The 16,364-nt window shown below is 44.1% G+C and overlaps 1 protein-coding gene across 2 annotated transcripts in view; it reads right to left on the bottom strand.

Annotated features, from left to right (window-relative positions):
- Positions 1-16,364, bottom strand: part of LOC140137475 (uncharacterized) — a 36,503-nt gene that overhangs the window by 17,223 nt on the left and 2,916 nt on the right. For both annotated transcript variants that reach the window (XM_072159186.1, XM_072159184.1), the window contains exons 2-5: positions 5,427-5,565; positions 4,098-4,756; positions 2,940-3,166; positions 1,164-1,372 (exon numbers count right to left, since the gene is read on the bottom strand). In XM_072159186.1, the coding sequence (XP_072015287.1) occupies positions 1,164-1,372; positions 2,940-3,166; positions 4,098-4,756; positions 5,427-5,498 (1,167 nt within the window). In that variant the 5' untranslated portion in view covers positions 5,499-5,565. The remainder of the gene's footprint in view (positions 1-1,163; positions 1,373-2,939; positions 3,167-4,097; positions 4,757-5,426; positions 5,566-16,364) is intronic.

Here is a 16,364-nt window from a genome sequence, read left to right as displayed (position 1 = left end):
GAGCCAATCAGAAATATGGTAAGAATAGTCATTAGGGCTGAATAGGATTCAGCTTAGAATTGTTGACAGATCAAAAAGCTCTATTTTGATTGGTTACTCAGCTGATTATATCATGTAATTAACCAATCAGGTGCACTGCAAGAAAGGCAGTACCCATGGGGATAAAATTGTGATTACGTATACCGGTACTGACGAATTGCAGACAACTAAATATCGCCTGCATCCCTTTCATTATGACTAGAGGGCAATGTTAATCAATTTCATAGTACAAAGCCGACTGGGCTATTCCAGTTGAAATCCATACACCCCAATGTAAGTCATGATCTAAATCTCTCATACAGTGGGGTGTGAATTTCAAATGGGGTTATTTGAATGGGCGAATCTAACTGATTCTGTGTGGGAGATTAAGGGGATTAAAGTCATGTCTTCCATAGGGGGTTTCAAATGGAATAGCCGATTTGCTTTGGTCACTGCCCAAGCTCAGCACTTCACGTAAATAATAAGGCACTTCACAAGTTATATCTAGGGTTGGTTCACAATAATCTAATTCATTACGTATGCTGTGTTCACTACAAAATGAATGACAGATTAATGATATTAGTAATGTATTATATGATAAATACGCACAAATTAAAGGTACATCTTAGAATTGACATGAGAAATTTGGTTAACGTTTCAAGAAAGAACAGCACATATATATTTCTTCTGTATGTTTGACACTCTACATGTTTGACGCGCGAATACGAAATATTGTGATTATGCACATGATTTGGGTTGCAGGCCGCGGAGCAAACCTGTACGTATAACACAGTCAAGTGACATAAACTAGCCAGCAAATGTGATGTAAACAAAACAAAGATAAGCAGTTGGAATGCCACTTTAAATTATTTTGTTAAATGGGTGCACCATAAGCATACAAAAGATGCAAATTAAGATCATGCACCAGATACGGCTTTCGTAAGTGTGGAAATCTTAGTTTTCAAACATACAGACGTTTTTGTGCATACTTTTGACACTTTTCTTACTAAAACGTCTATTTTCATGACTATATGATTTGCCATTCATTGTGTACTGTGACTGTGCGCATCTCAAACACACTGGAATCTGTGATGTTTGTCATGTCAAACTAAATGCACTTTTAAGAACACACAAGAATAACCTACCTGATTGGAAGCTGGGGTGTTGTTTCTACTTGACGGCCCGCCACTGGGATGTTTAAAAGATGGCGTTGGTGAACTTTGACAAAATATACTTGAAGGATGGTTGCCAAGGTTACCGAGGAATGCTTCTGTTGGAATGAGTTGTTTGAGAGGAGACATCTGGATATGTTGGTCTGAAACATCTTCTTCAAGTCTTGTCACATCAGATGTACCTGGATTTACCAAATATTTATAGGTTAATGAACGCGTATTACTTGTTGGCAGATAAGCGCAAGTGCATTATTTTGTCTAATTTTTCGAGCAATGTGTTCATTAAACTACTGTATAAGTGGAAATATTCGCGGACAGATATTTTCGCGGTTGGAAGTATCAGTGACATTTTCGCGGGGTGTTGAATTCGCAGTTGCAGAAGGAATTAACAAGGTGCATTTTTTCTAGCTTTCATAACAGTGAATACACATCAAAGTTTCCGATATTCGGCACCAAACATGCCAGAAGCTTAAAAAAGTAGACTCACTTTACATCGTAAAAAACGTGTATTTTCTCATATTTTTGGGTAGAATTTTAGCCTTACCTTCACTAAATAAAATGTTGGGAATATTTGTTCTTGAAATATGACAATTTCTTTGTAAGAAATGACATGCAAACTATCATTATTTTCAATTTATTTACGCCTACTTTGACACAAAATTTCGTCCTGGCCTTGTTCACCACCTTTTTTATTTTCACTGAGTTTGACTTTATTTTCTCACGTCATAGCATAATGTTTTTATGTATATAACATTTATCTGGATAATTTTAAATATTTAGGATTGATTTTAACAACAAGTATGAGACAGACATTTAAAAAAATTCAGTTGTCATTAGTTTCTATGTATAAACAAAAAGTAGCCATTTCAGCTGATTTATGCCCGATTTTTCCAGCGAGTTATTGTGAAAGCTGGATGTTTTATTGAATTTGGATCATTTACAATAATATGTGAACTATATTGAAGGTGTTTCAAGGTAAATAAATAATCTAGCAATGGAAATGACGCTATATAGTCAACAAAAAATAATTTTGAGGTGATTGCTTCTACAAAATAACATGATTTGGGTTGTCAAATTCGGAACCATTTCCATTAAAATTAGCAATGGGACTTTGCTCGCCTTTTGTTTTAGGGTTGATGACATCACTTGGAAATATTTTCGCGGGGTTTTAAATTCGCGGGACGATCTTCATCCGTGAAATCCGCGAAAATTAAACCACTGCGAATATTACCACTTATACAGTATTTCATACACATGATATTTGATATTTTTATAAAAAAATTATCACTAAAAATATTGGGAAATAGAACCAAATATAAATGCATCAACTCGCCCGAAAAATGAATCAAGCCTACGCCACGCGAATGTGTGCAAAAGCACTGCGCTTAGTATGCGGAATGCACAAACCTACAGTTATATTGTATACAAACCTTATCTTTTTCATTCAACAGGTCACCATGGCAACAAATTTTGGGCTATTTAGACACAAATGAGGTATACAACTGTACTGCGCCTAAAAAGTAAATTTTAAAACTAAACCATATTTGATCAATTTTATGTAACCTACATGTAATCAAATGTACTGTTAACTTTTGCAGTTCTGAATGGTAATTCTTATAAAAAATATGCTTAACGTTAGGGTTCTTGCACTTTGAGAGCATTGTAATGACATTACATGTTCATGTACCGTGTCCATGTATGAAAAACTAATCCTGGCAACTGTGTTTTTTACATGGGGGCAGCACCTACCTGGATTATCTTGGAAACCTTGTGATGATGACCCTGATGAAACCTGTATTTGAGATTGAGACATGGATGAGGATGGGGAGGAGGTATCTGTGGTTACTGCAGAGCTGGTTGCTTGAATTCCTTTCAAGGATGATGCAAGGATTGACTGGCCCATGTGAGATCGGGAGACGTGGTCTTTGAGGAGGTCTGGATGATGGAATGTTCTTTCACACATTGAGCAGGGGTACCTAAACGAATAAAAAGACACATCATGAACAGCAACTTATTATAATATGAATGGTGTGATTAAAGAACTCCTTCTGATGCCCTCTATTAGGTCAGCAGGTCAATGAACAAAATTTCATTCTGCTCGATGACAATCCACTTTTCATATCATCTACAAAATTACTCCTATTTTCTAAATACATTTATATTTTTAAAAATTTGCATGTCCTATATACCTCTATACAGTAACACTTAAAAACAGTAGCTCTTGGCAAAATGCTCTTTAGAAATGCTATAGCATGAGTCTGCTGTCAATGATATCCTGCAAGGCCAATTGAAGCCATATTTTGACTTCTTAGTCAACATAGATTCATGTGGATACTAGCTGGGGTTTTTGACCTAGCACTACCCTTGGTCAATAGAATTCTTTCTGAAATAAAAACTATAAGCACTATTCTATATTACATGTAATCTGTACACTTTCAAGTCTACAAGGGTTGGTAAGAACCAAAATGGGTTAATACTTTTAAAATCCTCTCTCTCCATGTGGAAGATTTTGGAAATATCTTCCACAGGGGAGTATGAATTTCAAATTGAACTAGCAACAAAACTTAACAATTTATGCTATTTGAAACTCACCCTCAGTCTGTGGAAGATTCATGTTGAATCTTTCTCAGAGGATGATGTTATTCAAATGGAGCTGCCTATTATGTTTATTCCATTTGAAATTCATACTCCCCATGTAGGAGATATTTGCAAAATCTTCCATGCTGGGAGTGTGGATTCAAAATCGAATAGCTCAATGACCCTAGACAATCTTGGCTTAATTGGTTTAATGTGCAAGCATTAAATGCAAAATTGAAAATGATTACACACTCCCAATTTTGAATATAATCTGCCATCTACATGTAAGGTAGGGGAAGGATAGGGGTTTATACACCTATATATTTTTACCTTCTTTGTTCCTGCTCTTGCTTCGCATATGATTTCCTTCCACTCCTTGCTTTCCCTCTGATATTAAGCATCCTCGTTGGCGACATCATCGTTACACTTCTTAAATGGAATGTCTGAGTGTGCATCTGTAGTATATTTATGGTTCGGAATGTTTTCTGGCAAATAGCACACTGGTAAAGATGCTGCGGTGACTGGGATGAAGTATACCTCTGTGAGCTAGTACCATGGTTTCTGGGTGACGGATTGATATTTGTGTACATATCAACGTCCATCCCTGGTTCCTCATCTGTGATGTTGTCGTGAGGGATATCCGACGAGTCTTCATCACCACTCATTGCTTCCATCTTTATCTGTATATCCCCAGGTACATCATCACCATCTGTTTGGTTACCAGCTGTAGACACTGTAGATGCCTCATTACTGAGTACGCCATTTGGCTCCACGTTGTCGGCCGACTCTCCTATCTGCGTGGCTTGGTTCACCAGTGGTAGCCCGGTTTCACCCGATACAAACATTTCAGCGGGATGCTTTCGTAGAGCATTATTCATGTAGGCTCGTTGAAGATTGTGAGTTGCATAATATTGGCGACCTGTTATATCTCTGGTATCCTGAAGTTTAACTAATACTTCGCAACCAGTTTGTACTGCTAATGCATGTGCCTATGTGGAGTGAAAATAAAACATGATTTGAATTTAAATTGAATACGAAATGGCAGTTTAAATTTCTGTTATAATCAACAAAAATATCCCTACACCATAAAAGGGACATCAACTATTAATTTATACTTTGTTCATTATTGTTCCAACTACTCTTGATCGGAATTGTAGTCATTATTTTTTATATGACTGAAGAGTATTGAATGGAATTTATATGCTGATGCCCATACCTTATTAGCACTTAGCAATCTAGCACTCAAAGTGTGCGATCAAACATTGGTAGTGTTTGCACACACGCTACCAGAGCTTAGTTGTGGCTATCGCCATAGCATCAAATTTGAATTGGAAGTCAAATGGTTGCAATAGTAACTTGCAGTAGTAACTCCTATGCTTAGTATTCTACAGACCTGCCAACCTACTGAAGTCAGAAAGAGGCACATTAAGGCCAAACCTTGTACATGTATGTGTACACAAACCAGGTACGGTACCGACAAATTCAAAGACTTGAAAGCGAAATTTGCATCATTTTCTGCTGTTCTTATAAATTGCCATCACTGAAATTTTCAGAAACAAAGACTGTCCCTCTTTTTTACTTTGGAGAACCCCAAATGAGGGACAGTCCCTCAAAATGAGGGACAGTTGGCAGGTCTGATTATATCGGCAAAAGACTCACCTTTTGAAATATTGTCTTCCTCAGATTATCTTTAACCCAGTCCCGTAACTCTTCACTTTCTATGTACTTCATTGTAATAGTCTGGCTGTGCTAGATGACTTTTGGAGCGTTTCACAAATCGTTCTAATCTGCTGTTTATCTAAAAATATATAAAAAAAATCATTAAAAAGTTGAGATAAAATTGACGGTTCACCATTTCATACATTTTAATTAGGCCTAGCAAGCTCCTGTCTCCCACTGGGTGTAGAATACAAACTGGGAAAAAAATATCCGATCTCTGTGATCAAAACACAAAATTTACTTTTACTTTTAACTTTTTACCACACTGGATATGCTAGAGAAAATGACAGATATATGGGCGATTCCTGTTTTCAGGGGGTCCAATTCAGAATGTTTTGTGACATAAAATTTGATCTGTTTTCCTTAGGGCTCATATTGAAATACCCTACCACGTTTTCACACAGAAAGGCAGGATTCCCCTCGCTAAGCGCGCGCCTCAGGAAAGCTCGGTCATAAAACGGATGGATTATATGCATCAGTGATACACCCTGCCCAGGATTTTAACAAAAGAAGGCTAGCACAGGAAAGCTGCAGGATGGCGCACACCTTCATGTGTAAGGGAATTTCAATATGAGCCCTTAGTGTGTTACGTTTCCTAAGATGTGGTTATTGAGAAATTTTATCAGAAGAGTTGATAAAGATGTAAATTAACATTTTACTAAAAAAACAACATTCAGGATCTTCAAACTTCCAAAATCGCAGAACTCTGTTTTTGTTGATTAGCTGTTTTTGTGTTGCATTATTAAGCGCGAGATATTTTACAGAGACTTCTGACATTCAATGAATACTGTAAATAGTCCCAAACAGAAATGTTTGGTAGACTCATAACCGGTGCGATCTTACCTTTCCGATGTTGATTAAGATACTTCTTGCATCGATCCCGAGATGCGGAAAACCAATAGTCATTTTGTCCCACATAAATGAATAAATAACAAAAACCCCGATCCCCGGTGGACTCACCCAAAAGGTGACGTCACCATATGATCGCCCCTTATCCGACTTGGGATCCCCTACTCGGACCAAACTTGTAGGGGGGTGGCCGGGGTCCGGGATAATCAACATCGGAAAGGTAAGATCGCACCGGTTATGAGTCGACCAAACATTTCTGTTTGGGACTAGACTCAGTACACCGGTCGATCTTACCGCTTCGATGTTGATTAAGATACTTCTTGCATCAACATCTGAAAGATCGATCTAGCAAGTAACCGACGGATGGAGGTACAAGATTGGTCAGCATCTGATCAGGGATCGGGCGGTAACGATGGTTTTCGCGAGGTCAGAAAATATTTTCCCCAACGGTCGGGAAACAAAAAGACCACGCGATCACAGACATAAACCTCCTTACTTAATAAGTTTGGTGGTTAAGAATAGCGACACTGGTTCTTACCATGCTGAGTATTCTGTATAGTCTGAAAACCTGGTACCCGTACACCACCGTATTATGATCGCCCGAACAATGTCCCGGTAAACCTCCGCCCGTCTCTGATTACTAACGTAAACGGAAGTATCGTAGAGAAGGGCGAAGGTGGCTTCCGGGACACCGCCTGCTAGATCTCCTCAAGGGACAACCGAACGGTATACCCAAGATGATGAGATAGCTCGTGTCGAGTGGGTCGTGGGGCGCGAAACCTTCGCGATCCCCGGACCCCACCAACACCTGGACCAGCCATTGCGACAGCGGCTGGGCGAAAACTCTGTAAGGGTGATGAATGCGGTCGTGAGTCCCTCGCAAGGCTTGTGTTCGGAAGAAATAGTGCTGCAGCGCCTTATCGGACACCCCAGCCTATCTTTGGCTTCAGCCGAACCTTGCCCAACCCTGGGGATTGGAGAGGGGCGAATGTCGGTATGCACCGCGCCTGTTAAGTAGTCACGAGAACAGAGCGCCCGAAACAGTGTCGCTCCAGTGTTTGTGAACACGGAAGCTAACCTCGAGACCGTGTGCAACTCAGCACCGCCGTCCGAAGCCAACGCCAAACCGGAAAGCCATCTTGAGAGTTACGTATTTAAGCGTCGCTTTTGACGGAAGGTCAAAAGGGTGACCCTTAAAGTAATCTAAGACTGTGTTGGGATCCCTTAGGAGGATCACTTTCCTTTTGGTAGACACTTTCGTTGAACATACCGTCGAGGCGTAGACTAATAAGGTAACCATCGGCTATGATAGTCGACCGTCCTCGAAACCTCGGTGAATGGAGAGGACAGCTGACTTATAGCTGGCCCCAGTGGCCCGCTGAAGTCTTGCTTGGAACTTTTCTGTCAGAAACTCCGGAACTAGCAGCACAGAGGCTCTAGCGGGAGAGCTATTTGTCTCATTGCACCAAGCGTAGTATGGAGCCAGACTCTGGCTATACGTACGGAGGGTAGACTTCCGTCTAGCCCCGGCGATGAGAAAAACAGCTTCTGATGAAAAGTATCCCTCCGCTGCGTGTTCCCTGGTAAGGGCCATGCAGCTAACTGCAGGTGCTCTAGTGATAGCCTGGGTACCTCCGCTCCGGGCATCCGGAGTAGATCTGGTACCTGGGGAGTGCCAGCGGCCTTGCCGCTAGCAGAATGACAATGCAGTCTTCCCACCCGATCTTGGCCACCACCCTCATGAGTAGTGAGATCGGAGGGACTGCATAAGCTGTCATCCCTCCCCAGTCTATGGACAGAGCGTCCACGGTGAATGCTTGGGGGTCCGCGACCCTTGAGCAGTACACCGGCAGTGGATGATTGCGATGAGATGCGAACAGATCTTTCGAGGGGTGGTACAGCCCCTTGAAGATCGTCTGAGCGACCTGCGAGCAAGGGACCATTCTGCTGGTCCCGACACCCTTCCTCGTGACAGATTGTGCGCGAGGATGCTGGTGACGCCAGCGATGTGTATCGCTCTCATCGTAATCTGCCTGAACTTGCACCACCCTATCAGGTGTCGTGCATGCAGGCTCAATCGTGGTGGCCCGGAGTCCCCTTGTCTGTTGGGGTAGGCTACCACGGTTGTGTTATCCGTCAGGACAACGGTATGTGATTCCACGATCACCTCCTCGTCAGCGAGGGCGGCTGATGTGAAACTCTGTCTCTATGGCCCCCATAGGCCCGAGACGGAGTCTCCGTGGATGTGGACCCCCAGCCCCGTTTTGGCGCTATGGTCGTCACTACGTGACATACCGGGGTGCAGGAAACCTGACACCCTGGGTCAAATTGGGCTGATGGGTCCACCACCAGAGTTCTCTCGCGCGATCTCCGACAACGGAACCGCGAGGGATATTGGTGACGACTGGGCCTGCAAGCAGGCTAGAAGGTGTAGTTGGGTAAGCCTAACGTAGAAACGGCAGTACAGTACGAGGTCTACCATACTGGCCATTAGGCCTACCACCTTCATCCATGCCACAGCGGGTTTTGCCCGAGACTCGCCAAGAGTCAGGCACACCGCACCATGTTCGCACCCGCTCGGGTGAGAGCACCGCGAACCCCTCCGTGAGGGTGATCTGGGCCCCTACAAATAGTGGTGTCATGCGTCGGGACCACGCTGGACTTTTTGAGCTGATCAAAAATCCAGGGTCCCGCACCCTACGGACTATCAACCCCATGAGACCCGTAGTCTTCAGTGGAGTGCGTCCAGATATGAGCCAAACGTCCAGGTAGCAACTGATGTTGACACCCCTGTGCTTCAGGTACGCTGCCACCGCTCTGACCAAGAGTGTTAAACACCCTGGGAGAGATGGACAGGCCGGATGGCCGGTATCAAAACTGGTAATTTTGATCCTGTACCTAGAAGCGCAGATGCCTCCGATCTTGAGAGGCGATTGGCATATGGTCATTTTCACAGTAAAGGGTGTAACTTTTGATTTTTAGGGTCAAAATTTCAAACCACTTAAATATGTTTCTGTTTACTGTAATCATGCATAGAAGCAACTTAAATTCCAGTAAATAGTGTTTCAAGGCTTAAACCTTTTGATTTCTGATAAAAATTTGACATTTCCATAACATTTTGGTTAAAATCTAAGAAAAATTTATTTTACATAAGCTCAGAAAATTATGACATGAAAGCTGGAATACATGTGAAATCCCATTCCAAAGTAAGTCAACAGATATAAGTTAAATTTTATACCATGTTTTGCTATGTTTGTAATTGCAATTTTGAAAATTTTTAACATCAAGGGTCATTTGCAATGGAAATTTCCCAACCTTAAACATATTTTTTAAGTTTTTATTGGGTTCCTAAAATAATTTAAATGTCTAACTTCATGTACAAATACTACTTGATGAAAGGAACCTCCCAGCCAAGTTTCACAGAAATTGGAGTTATTTTTAGAATTGGCAATTCAAGCGATTTGTGTTTCGGAGGCTTCAGTTAACAACACAGGTGATCATAAAAGTAAAATATTTGGCTAACTACTACAAGTTGACATGAAAAAATAGGTAAAAAATATCACAATTACCAATTTTCATGCTTTGCTTCTAAGTATTGAATTTCAGTTGTGACAAAATTAAATTATCACAGCAAGTCATTTTTTTTGTTTCGGAGGCTTCATGTTAACAATGGTTAAACATTGCAGAAGTAGTTTTTTTGAAAACAACACTGTTGGGATCATCTAAGCTGTTCTTTTCTTGTGTGTATTGAATCAATGATTCTATGCGGCAGATATTGTAGATTTATAACATGGTAATTTTTTCACCCATTTGTTAAGTATGGTGTTATTTGCATGTGAAGCCTCCGAAACGGGCTTTCTTGGATATCAGTATATTTTTCAAGCATTAACCATAATATCAATTTTTTTTAAATTTATGACATTCTGCACATATCATGCAACAATTACAATGCAGATATCAATATGGAACATACCAATTTAGATATGCATAGATGATAATTAAGCTTACTGTTGTTTCGGAGGCTTCATTTGTTTCGGAGGCTTCAATTGTTAACGGAAAGTTTGTATTGGGTCCCATTTTCAAACGGTGATATATATCTCCATGATTTAAAAACAAGTGACTTGAGGATCTACTTTGCTACATTTTGATAAATAGATTGGATGAGCTCTTTTATTTATATTTGCCCAAGCTTGCTGAACAGTTTGTTTCGGAGGCTTCAAACAAGTTAACGGAAAAACGGCTCTTTGAAGTCAAGATTTTATAAAAATTTTAAAAGCTTGCAAATCAACTAATTTTTGTTACCCATTTCAAGTTAAGATATCAACTGTTATGAATCAAGAAGAAGTGAAGAAATAACCAAGAATTATGAACCAAAGCTATACCCACAAAGTTTGTTAACAATTGTTAACGGAAAATGAAGCCTCCGAAACGACAAATATCGAAGTCCGGTTCTCAAAAATACAGGGCTGTTCACAATTAAATCTAATGTGGCAGTGTTTACTGAACATATGACCGTACTTTCAGGATAAGAAAAATTATCCATGAACTAACTGAAGAAAACACAGGGTTTTACAAAAATGTTACTGTTTTTTACAGTTTTTCAAAATGGCAATATTAGGTACATTTAAGCCTGCTAAAACTGAACGCAGTAACTCCCGAAGATGATTATGCTACCCAAGGTAGCTGCTAACTAGATGACTTATGTGGCCAAAAATCATGGAATTCTGTGGCTTTATTAGAAAACTACGGATCAAAATGTTAAAAATCCAAAGTTACACCCTTTACCGTGAAAATGACCATATGCAGATAGGCGTCCGAGAGATCTAGCGATGCTGTTCCCATGCCCCTGATGGGGCAGGCTAGCACCGAGGCGAGAGTCCCCATTCTGAACCTCTTGGGCCTGAAGAACGTGTTCAACAGCCTGCGGTTCGGATGGGGCTCCGTCGCCGGTCTTCCTTGGAGCCAATGGCTCCAAGATCCCCCGTAGAACGGGGGTAGACCAGGACAATCGCCCGCTTCGTGAGAAGCTGTGTGATCCCTGTCAGTAGTGCCCGACGCTGGGGGCCGTCTGACGGCACTACTGTGGACCTCTGAAATGTGCAGACGAATGTGGGGAGACTGGGTTGCCAGTCTGTAACCCCCACTCACCACTGACCATACCCAGGCGCTCAAAGAGATGGTTTCCCACCTCTGGGTGAAAGCCATAAGCGGTCGTCCACTGGGAGATCCCCTGTGGAAAAACCGCTGAGCCCCCAGGAATGCTCTGCCTAGCTTCCCTTGGAAGAGCGCTTGCTCTTCTTCGGGCTTGCCAGCTGTTCCTGTGCTACCCTTGCGCCTCCCAGAAATGGGTGCTGCAGAGGTAGTGGGCTCGGTACTGTTGGTGGTGCACGGCCTGCTGAAGTCGGAGCTCCTACCCATGGTAAGGGCAGTTTCCGACCTCTTCAGAGTGCTCCCGTTGGTAGCTTCTTTGCACGGTCCTCCACCGTAGCGCAGAAGCATCCAAAGAGAAAAAGGACCCTGCCTTTCCATCACGTTGAGCGATTGGAGTGGCAGGCCCCTCCCCCCGGCGCTGAGTCGACACCCTATGGGCTAGGCCCATGGAGCTCTCGTTGAGGCTAGCTGTTAGCACCGCTAATAGGCTCACCTCATGGAAGAGCTCAGATGTTGTCTGAGCGTGATACGCTTGACGACATCTGGGTCCCTCTCGGATCCCCTCAGGTAGGTCCCGTGGTCCTCCCCGCGTTACACGCAGAGAGAAGCGTGCAAGCACGCGCGCGCCATAGCTCTACTGAGCTCGACAGCCCTACGATATCTACCCGTGAGGTTTGCCGGGAATGAGAGTGCAGGCGTCCCCTGTGAGGAAGCAGCAGCTGAGCATCCTACTGAAAGGATCCCCTGGTCCTCCTCCATGGACTCCCCCTTAGGGGGTGTCCGGAGGAAGATCAGTGCTGTTGCTCCCCTCGCGGGGCAGCGGGGGAAGGAGATGGTAGTGATGTCACTACCGGACTCAGCTTCCGACTCCTTTCCCTCGCCCACAGTATCCGTGATCATGCTCCGATGATGACGGTAACTGAGGACGGGCATCTGAAAGCGGGTAAGAAGGCATAACCACTGTGTGGCTCGCCGACTACCTGCCAGCAGAAGAGGGAGTACTCCCGCAAGACCCTGAGGTATCCGCCATGGCACCACTGGGTCCGCATGCTCTCGCAGCCGTCGTCCTAAGCGCTTAGCAGCATCGGGCCTACCCTGATCAAGATCTGGGTTAGCCCCATGCCGGCTGGCCTGGTCAACAGCTGATGTTGGTACTGCGTGGCCATCGCTAGGCGACACTTGCCACGGTGCTAGGCCGTGGAAGAAACACCCTGCGGCGGGTACCACGGGGCATACCCAGCCGGCAGCTGACCCTGAAAGGATCCGCAGTACCAGCACCGCCTCCCCCCCCCCCTTGTTGCCACAGAGACTGTGGCGACTAAAGCGAGGTGCTGCGGTACCGGTGCGGTATCAGCGTGGGTACCCGTGAGGGTTCCCAACTGTGGACCGCTGTACCCTCGCCACACTGCGTTCCCTGTTTGGGGATCAAGCTGTGTGCTGGCGTGGTACCGGCGCTGATACTAGCATGGGTACCCGTGAGGGTTCCCGGTTGTGTACCGCTGTATGCGTGGTTCCAGCGTAGGTGCCCGTGAGGGCTCCCGGCTATTACCACTGTACCCATGCCTCACTGCGTTCCCCGCAAGGGATCAAGCCGTGTGTATGGGTACCCTTCTACCGGCTGTCCCTTGGCTAGAGGGAGCTTGCCTAGTACCACGGGTAGCTGAGCGTGCAGATACCCCGATCAATCACCTCGCCACCTGAATAGGCAGCGTCAATCAATGGAGCTATGCCCTGTTGATTTGACAGTGATCGATCAAGAGAGGGTAATTGACCCATTGACGGTAATGGATCACCCACGCTCCGCTGGCTCTCGAGGACATAAGTGGGTTGTTGATCAGCTAGGCTGTTCAAGCTACTTACTGTACCCTCTAGAGCTTCGCCCAAGGTCGCTGTGTGTGGCGGACCACTCACGGCAGCTATGGGCGGGTGCATAGCGGCTACCACTGAAGTCAAGCCGTAGCTCGTCTTTGTAGCTGCCACCGAATGCATCTGGGTCGCTGTCCCGTGAGAGACTGCGAGCCCAACCCCTGAATAATCGCCAGCCAGTCCCTGTGGACAGCCAGCAGCTATTCTAGGGCCCAGGGTATCACTCGGCGGTCCCGCCATGGAACGCTGCCGTGTGACAACCCCAGTTGGTTCTGCTAAGACTACACCCACAGCGTTAGCCGCGTATCGCTCTCTGCTGAACCCATGCATGTTAGGGTTCAACCCAGGCAAGCCCGGGTACCCTTGCATGCTGCCCGTCGCTGGCTACTACTGTGGCTGTTTGAGCCCGTAGATATGCCTGCAACAGGCGGGTGTCCTCCTGCTAAAAACCCGTGAGGATTTTAAGCTAGAGGACTGGTATCCTCCTGCTACAAAACCCGCTAGGGTTTTCGCTGGTGGTTACCGCTCTGCTGCCTGCTACTTTGCTCCGGCGTATAGTCAGTGCTTTCGCTGGCTGCTGAGCCTTTGGACGCGCTTAGCAGTCCCGAAGGAACCGCCTGCTTGTCCGGGGACCGGAGCCCCTTAAGCAGACCTGCCATGACCCATAGGGGCTGTCACAGCAGAATCTACCGTGTCGACTGGTATCCTCCTGCTGCAAAACCCGCTAGGGTTTTCGCTGGTGGTTACCGCTCTGCTGCCTGCTACTTTGCTCCGACGTATAGTCAGTGCTTTCGCTGGCTGCTGAGCCTTTGGACGCTTAGCAGTCCCGAAGGAACCGCCTGCTTGTCCGGGGACCGGAGCCCCTTAAGCAGACCTGCCATGACCCATAGGGGCTGTCACAGCAGAATCCACCGTGTCGACCTTACCAGTGCCCTTGGTAGATTTCTTCTTCGTCTTATGGCGATGACGGAGCCTATCCCAATCGTCAAGCTGGAACTCGGAGAGTCCTAAGCAAAAGAAAGACATCTAGAAGATCGTGAGCACTCCTGTGGGTGAAACAGAGCGGGTGTGGGTCCCGCTCCGTCACCAGGGAAGGGCAAGCCCGACAGGGCCGAGGCGAAGCGAGGAGAAAAGGGAGGGGGGCACTACCCCCCAACACGCGACTCAAGCCCAGTAAGCAAACCTGAGCACGGAGGCTGGTCGCTAACGTTAGTGGTAAAGTAAGGACTGGCTAACGTTATTACTAAAATGTCAGACGGGTCCCTACCAATCCCCACCGTATGAATATCTGATTAACTCGTCTTTATTGGACGGTAATGAAGACATAACGATAGAGTAATCACCCTAACATAGCAACAATAACCTACCGTACATGAAATACAATGTGTATGTACAAACATCTATTGTAACTTACAGGCTGCAATGGTTGTTTTACGTGGGAAACAAAATGAATGGCGTCAACGAGCGGCCATTTTGAATTGCTGTGTGTCCCGTATACAAACGGAGGCACGATATGTAGCTAAGTTTTGGATCGTTTTTGTCACTTTTTCGCCAGAAAATGCCGTCAAAACTATCCTCAGCCGAACAATACCGGTTTGGTTTTACCTAAGGTGTGAAACTACAACCAGTATATCTCGCCTTTTGGTCGAGAAATTGATACACAGTGCTATGAACAATCGATAGGCACGCCTGTGTCAGTCGGAGACCAAGGAGGATAAGGACGATCATATGGTGTGACGTCACCTTTTGGGTGAGTCCACCGGGGATCGGGTTTTTTGTTATTTATTCATTTATGTGGGACAAAATGACTATTGGTTTTTCCGCATCTCGGGATCGATGCAAGAAGTATCTTAATCAACATCGGAAACGGTAAGATCGACCGGTGTACTGAGTCTAATCTTTTATAATGTGTTCATATATTTCCAGGTAAATCAAACTATTCAAAACTTGTAACACTTAACAAATCCACCATAACTGGGACACCAAAACTCTTTGTGTCCCAGACACCCAAAATTTCGAGAAATATCATTCATATGCATGAAAATCTTTAAGAAATAACCATCAAAATGGAAAATTGTGCATACCTTGGCTATTTCCACATGAAAGTCAGATAATTACTCTCAAGTATAAATAGGTGAATATGCTTACTAATTAATTTTTAGTCATTTTTACAAGATTTAGAGTCCCAATTATGTCTGACAGATTTTAACATTTCCTTTTTAGCAGTTGTCATTGTCAAGAATTTCTACCAGATTTTCTGCTTTTTGTATTATAAGGGCTCATATTGAAATACCCTACCACGTTTTCACACAGAAAGAAGGCAGGATTCCCCTCGCTAAGCGCGCGCCTCAGGAAAGCTCGGTCATAAAACGGATGGATTATATGCATCAGTGATACACCCTGCCCAGGATTTTAACAAAAGGCGGCTAGCACAGGAAAGCCTTCATGTGTAAGGGAATTTCAATATGAGCCCTAAAGGGTCCTAATCACATTCAAATATGCATGTTAAACTATTTTAAGAGTTTTTATGTTAAAAATGCCATGTCATGTCCAGGTTATTTCAGACAAAGTGCTGATGAATTTCAGTAGTTGTTGGCATGATGGCATCCTATACTTTTTTTTTGCTCCAAGATTTGCTCACCGATAGCTTCACATTCTAGACTAGGCTAGAGACCATTGCATTCAAAATCTAGTCGGATTCGCTGAAGCATGACACCGTGTTAAGCAATGGAAGTTCAGAAGTAAACACAGCTGATCACGACAGGCAATTGCATCAAAAATGTTGCTAAAATTACACTTTCAGCAAAATTTTAGACTTGCTCAAAATATACAGTAAAAAAGTAATATATAAAAAAAATAAATTTTAATAACATGTTTTTCCTGGCCTTACACAAACTCTAACCCATCTCACAAACCTTACATGTACTATAAATATAATACAAACCCTCCCAAGCCAACCCCCAAAAGAGAATTAGGGGTGAAATTGATTTCATCCTAAAATCGGACCTATAT

Source organism: Amphiura filiformis, chromosome 17 (genome assembly GCF_039555335.1).
Source record: "Amphiura filiformis chromosome 17, Afil_fr2py, whole genome shotgun sequence".
Classification (NCBI taxonomy): Eukaryota; Metazoa; Echinodermata; class Ophiuroidea; order Amphilepidida; family Amphiuridae; genus Amphiura; species Amphiura filiformis.
This window is presented reverse-complemented; position numbering and strand designations above follow the sequence as displayed.